Source organism: Aureococcus anophagefferens, assembly GCF_000186865.1.
Source record: "Aureococcus anophagefferens unplaced genomic scaffold AURANscaffold_3, whole genome shotgun sequence".
Taxonomy (NCBI): Eukaryota; class Pelagophyceae; order Pelagomonadales; family Pelagomonadaceae; genus Aureococcus; species Aureococcus anophagefferens.
The window spans coordinates 1,656,881-1,662,825 of record NW_008705563.1 but is presented as its reverse complement, the minus strand read 5'-3'; the positions used below and the strand labels follow the sequence as shown (position 1 = coordinate 1,662,825).

The following is a 5,945-nucleotide window of genomic DNA, read 5'->3' as shown; positions in this document are numbered from 1 at the left end:
CTGCAAGCTGCCCGCCGCGGGCTTCGCGCCGCCGCTCCCGGCGGGCGACGCGCCGCTCGTCGCCCGCCACCAGGCCCACTGCACCTTCGACGAGTTCCTCGCGCCCGACGAGAGCGACGCGCAGCGGTCCGAGATCTACGCGGACAGCACGATGATCGACGCGTGCCGCCTGCCGCGCGACGCGCGGACGTTCGCGAGCCCCCTCGCCGCCGAGCCGGCCAAGTTCGACCCGCCCAACGACGAGCGCGAGATCGACGACGACGACGACGCGCCGCCGCCGCCCGTGAGCGACGACGTCATGATCGACGCGTGCACGATCCCGAAGTACGCCGCGTCCGCGACGCCGGACCCCTACGCGAGCGACTTCGGGGCGGACCGCGACGTCTTCGACGACGGGTCGGCGCGAGAAACGCAGCGCCTCGCCGACGCGGACCTCCGCCGCGCCGCCGCGGGGGACCCCGCGGCCGCCGCGGACCGCGCCGCGCCGCCGCCGCGCGCGCCGGAGACGGCCGCCGTCAGCGACCGGGACCTCATCTCCGCGTGCACCCTGCCGAAGCACGCGGTCTCCTCGACGCCGGACCCCTACGCGAGCGACTTCGGCTGGAGGCCGCCCGCGGCCGCCCGCGACGACGAGGCCTCCTGGGTCTGACGCCCCCCCCCTGTCTGATGCCTGTTTCTGTACCGCGCCTGTACCAACCCCCCTCTTTGTTCTAATCGTCGCTCCGCGGCCGACGCCGTATGCGACAGTCCGAATTAACCACACGGATCTCGGCGCGCGCGGCGCCGCGGCCTCTTCAGTCAGCCGGGGTTGAGCACGGCGTCGAGCTCCTTGATCGTCGACTCGGCGATGGCCCGGAGCTCCGCCTCGTCGACCTTGGGCATGGCCGCCGTGAAGATGCCGTGGAGCCTGCGAGCGGGCCGCGGCGTCCCGGCCGAAGCTCTCGGCCGCGTCGGAGTCCGCTCCGGGCCCGTTTCGCGACGCGTCGCTTTCTCTCGACGGAGCGCGAGACGCGCGCTTCCGAACTGGTCGCACGCGCGCCCGTTCGAAGGATGGCTTCCGGCGCGGCGGATCGCTCGGCGACGGACCACGGAGCGTCCTTGGCGTTCGGGTCAAAGTCCAGGTTCTGGATCGCCGCGGGCAGGTCGTCCTCGTCGTCGACGCCGTGGAGCTCGCAGAGCTTCGCCTTCATCTTGTCGTCGATCTTCATGATGCCCTGCAGCCGCTTCATGTCGTACTTGGCCGTCATCATGTTGCGCTTCTGGCCGCCGGACATGTTTCGCCGTTGTTGCCGGCGCGGACGCGCTTTCGACGAGGTTTCCCGATGCGGCGCGACGACCCGGACGGCCTCGACGACGGGCAGCCCCACGGGCGCCGGGCAGCGCCGATACACCAGACACTCCCCTCGAGCCACGGGCGCGGCTGCAAGTTAGGACCTTGAATCGATGGGAGCTGATGCTGCTCATCGAGCTCGGCATCCCGCATCGCACCTGAACAAGCGCCAAGTGTAGTTTCCGCCGGAACACGGAGGAGCGCGTCGCAGCGTCGCGCGGTCGCGGACGCCGGCGCTCCCGTCCATAGTCGTAGTTGACGCGCGCGCCGCACCAGCCACGATGCGCGGCCGCGGCGCGCCCCGCCAGGGCGACCTCGAGGACAACATGTCCTACGACGACGACGTCTCCTTTAAGGGCAAGAGCGGCGGCGGCCGCCGGGTGCGCGCGTCCGTCGTCTACCTCGGCCTCGCCGCCGCGTCCCTCGTCTGGCTCGCGTCGACGGCGCCCCGGTCCGGCGCGCGCTACGGCGGAATCGTCGCGTCGTGCTGCGGCGGCGGCCTGCTCTTCAGCCACGCGCTCTGGCGCTGGATCTCGCGGCGGCCCGGCGGCGACGCGGCCATGCGCGCGATCTCGAACCCCATCGCCAACGGCGCCGCGGGCTTCCTGCGCGTGCAGTACCGCGCGGTCTCCAAGATGGCGGCGGTGCTCTGCGTCGCGATCGGCGCGAGCTACCAGCTCCGGCCCGACGGCGCGGGCGCGGCGGCCGAGGTGGGCCGCGGCGCCGCGGGCTTCATCACGTCGGCGTGCTTCGTCGTCGGCGCCGCGGCGTCGGCGCTGTCCGGCTACTGCGCGATGCGCGTCGCCGCGTTCTCGAACGTCCGCGTCGCGGACGCCGCGAAGCGATCCGGCGCGGACGCGTTCGTCGTCTGCTTCCGCGGCGGCGCCTTCTCGGCCGTGCTGAACTGCACGCTCTGCGTTCTTGGGGTCGCCGTGCTCTTCGCGTTGATTTGGGCGTCGGGCGTCGTCGCGGACGTCGCCGACGTGCCGCTGCTGCTCGTGGGCTACGGCTTCGGCGCGTCGTTCGTGGCGCTCTTCATGCAGTTAGGTGGCGGCATCTTCACCAAGGCCGCGGACGTCGGCGCGGATCTCGTGGGCAAGGTCGAGGCGTCGATCCCGGAGGACGACCCGCGGAACCCGGCGGTCATCGCGGACCTCGTCGGCGACATGGTCGGCGACTGCGTCGGGTCGTCCGCGGACGTCTTCGAGAGCGTCGGCGCGGAGATCATCGGCGCCATGATCCTCGGCGGGCGGCTCGCGCGGGACGCGGGCCTGGACCCGGCGCCGTTCGTCTTTTTCCCGCTCGTCGTGCACGCGTGGGATCTCGTCGCGGGCGGCGCGGGCGCGCTCGCCGTCACCGTGGACGCCGTCGTGCGCCTCCAGCGGACGGAGGGCACGGAGGCGGCGCCCATGGCCGCGCTGCAGCGGGGCTACGCCGTGACGCTGGGACTGGCCTTCGTCGGCTTCGCCGGATGCTGCCGGACGATGCTGCACGTGCCCGCGGCGCCGGCCGCGTGGCTCCACTTCCTCGGCTGCGGCGTGTGCGGCTTCGCGACGGCCTTCGTCTGCATGCGCGCGTCGCAGTACTACACGGACTACGCCTACGAGCCCGTGCGGCGCATCGCGGAGTCGGCGCTGACGGGCCACGCGACGGTCATCATCACGGGCTTGGCCGTCGGCCTCGAGTCCGTCGTCGCGCCCGCGCTGACCGTGGCCGTCGCCGTCGTGGCGTCGTACCACCTCGGCGCGACGTCGGGCCTCGCGGCGCCGCGCGCGGCGGGCCTCTTCGGGACGGCCGTCGCGACGATGGGCATGCTCGGGCCCGCGGTCTACGTGCTCTCGATGAACAACTTCGGACCCATCGCGGACAACGCGGGCGGCATCGCGGAGATGTCCCACCAGCCGAGCCACGTGCGCGACTCCACGGACGCGCTCGACGCCGCGGGCAACGTGACCAAGGCGATCACGAAGGGCTACTCCATCGGGTCCGCGGCGCTGGCGTGCTTCCTCCTCTTCGGCGCGTTTTTGGACGAGTTCTCCCAGTTCAGCGGGCTGCCCTTCGAGGTCGTGGACGTCGCGAAGCCCGAGGTGCTCATGGGCGGCCTGCTGGGCGTCATGACCGTCTTCCAGTTCGCGGGCATGGCCATCGCGGCCGTCGGCCGCACCGCGGGCGCCGTGGTGGTGGAGGTGCGGCGCCAGTTCGCGGAGCGGCCGGGCATCCTCGAGGGCACGGAGACGCCCGACTACGAGCGCACGGTCGCCATCGTCACGCGCGCGTCGCTCGACGAGATGGTCAAGCCCGGGTGCCTGTGCGTGCTCGCGCCCGTGTTGGTCGGACTCGCGGGCCGGTGCGTCGGGTCGCTGACGGGCCGGCCGCTCCTCGGCGCGGAGGTGTTGGCGGGCTACCTCGTCTTCGGCACGGTGTCGGGCATCCTCATGGCCCTCTTCCTCGACAACGTCGGCGGCGCCTGGGACAACGCGAAGAAGTACGTCGAGCTGGGGAACTACGGCGGCAAGAACTCGGACGCGCACAAGGCGTCGATCACGGGCGACACCGTCGGCGACCCGCTCAAGGACACGGCCGGGCCCTCGCTCCACGTCGTCATCAAGCTCCTCTCGACGACCATCCTCGTCCTCGGGCCCCTCTTCATCGCGGCGCCGAACTAGGGGGCTAACTCTGTGCTCTACCACGGGTGCGCGCGGCGGCCCTCGAGCTCGGACGCGTCGCCGGTCTCGCGGCTCGTGCGCCAGTAGCCGAGAATGTGCCAGAAGCACTCGTTGGGCAGCGGGCGAAGCGTGCGCAGCGATTTGGACGTCGTCGGCGAGGGCGGCGCGGCGAAGAGCCGCGCGAGGACGGGATCCGGCGGCGGCGCGGCGCGGCCGCGCGCGCAGAGCAGGCGGAGACGGACGAGCGCGATCCGCGGGGCTTTGACATACTTCTGCCATCCGCCCGCGGCTTTGATGGCCTCGAGGAAGTAATGAAGCTCCTTGGATATGAAGCCGACGTTTTGAATCACGACTCTGTCGCTTTCTACCACCGCGCGGCTGCTCAGTACGTCGTCCACATCGGCGCCGTACTTGAGGAAGACACGTAAAAGAGGGACTGCGGCTACAAGTCTAAGACTAGCTACGGCGTTCATCAGCGGCGTGACTCCCGTAACATCGCGAGCGTGGATGTCCGCGCCCGCTTCGAGTAGCACGCTCGCGACATCGGGCAGTAAGCAGGGCAAGTACAGGGGCGATCTACGTCTGTTACTTCCATCGCGAGTGTTTACATTCGCACCGTGCGCCAGCAACAATCGAATCATGCGACTGCGGACAAATCTCGTCGGAGCCCGTAAGGACATGGTAACCGCAAAATGCAAGAGATGACCATAAATGACGGCCACATCATTTGGATCGTTGTTTGCCTCTAACCAGTCGGTCAGCAGATCTTCGCGACGATCTCTTATCGCGTTGAAGGGGTCGATATTTGACATTGTTGGGAGGGCCACCGCCGCCCCTGCCGCGCGGGTCGCCACTGATCTGCCACTGGTCGCCAAAAGCTTGCGGCAGCTGCAAGACGAGGGCTTGTCCTCTCGCGACGCACCCCGCCTACGCGCCTACCTTGGGAAATCGCGGGCACTATCTCGAGCCCTCGAGGCTCGCCGCGCCGTGAATTAAGTCGCGATGCGCGTCCTCGTAGCCTCCCTCGTGCACCTGGCGATGGCCCAGGAAATCGTGGCCCCTGGATCTCTCGCGAGATCCGGCGGTAGACGGGACATGAGGGCCGGTGCCGGTGCATTTCGCACGCCGAGCGGCCCGGCCGTGGGATTTTTCGTCGACGGCTCGAGCATCGACGACCTCAACGGCGTCTACGCGCGGCTCGAGCGCGCGCCCGCTTGTCTGCGCGACGCGGACCTCGTCTACAAGAACGACGACAGCGCCTATTTCCTCGCGCGCGCGGACGCCGGCGGGGCCGCGGCGTGGGTCTTCGTGCTCGACTGCGTGGACCGCTTCGGCGACGCGTACCACGGGCATGCCCGTGCGCCGGGCGAGGGCGGCGATTTCGAGCACCTCTACCGGCCGCGGCGCGCGGACGGCCGGAGCGGCCTCGCCGCGGCCGGCGACGGCGCCGTCGCGGCCGCGGTCCGAGACGACGCCGAGCTGCCGTGGCTCGTCCGCGAGTTGCCGGGCCAGGCCTTCATGGAACAGGCCCAGGTGAAATATCGGCGATTCCGGCAGGCGGCGCGGGAGTCGAGCGCGCGTACGTTCGACGACGAGAAGTACGCCGCGGGGGCGCCGGAGCCGACGCCGGCGGACGCGGGCGACGACGAGAGCGACGGGATCCCGCCCGCCTTCGCCGCGCCGGAGCCAACGGAAGCGCCGGCGCCGGTCGACGACTCCGACGAGGAGGCCGACGAGCAGGCCTACGAGCAGGCCGACGAGCAGGCCGACGAGCAGGCCGACGACGGCTCCGACGAGCAGGCCGACGAGCAGGCCGACGACGGCTCCGACGAGGAGGCAAACGAGGAGACGTGCGCGGGCAACGCGACGGCGCTCGCGGACGAGGGGTCGCGGCTCCGGCGCGCGGGCAAAGCCGCCGACGCCGAGGCCGCGCTCCTCGCGGCGCTCGC

The 5,945-nt window shown here is 71.0% G+C and overlaps 1 protein-coding gene across 1 annotated transcript; it reads left to right on the top strand.

Annotated features, from left to right (window-relative positions):
• Positions 1-1,611: 1,611 nt before the first annotated feature.
• VPP2 (hypothetical protein) lies at positions 1,612-4,015 on the top strand (the record flags this gene model as incomplete). Its single annotated transcript, XM_009035704.1, has 1 exon — positions 1,612-4,015. One exon carries the CDS (start codon positions 1,612-1,614, stop codon positions 3,994-3,996), a length of 2,385 nt encoding a protein of 794 aa, XP_009033952.1.
• Between the last annotated feature and the right edge of the window lie 1,930 nt (positions 4,016-5,945).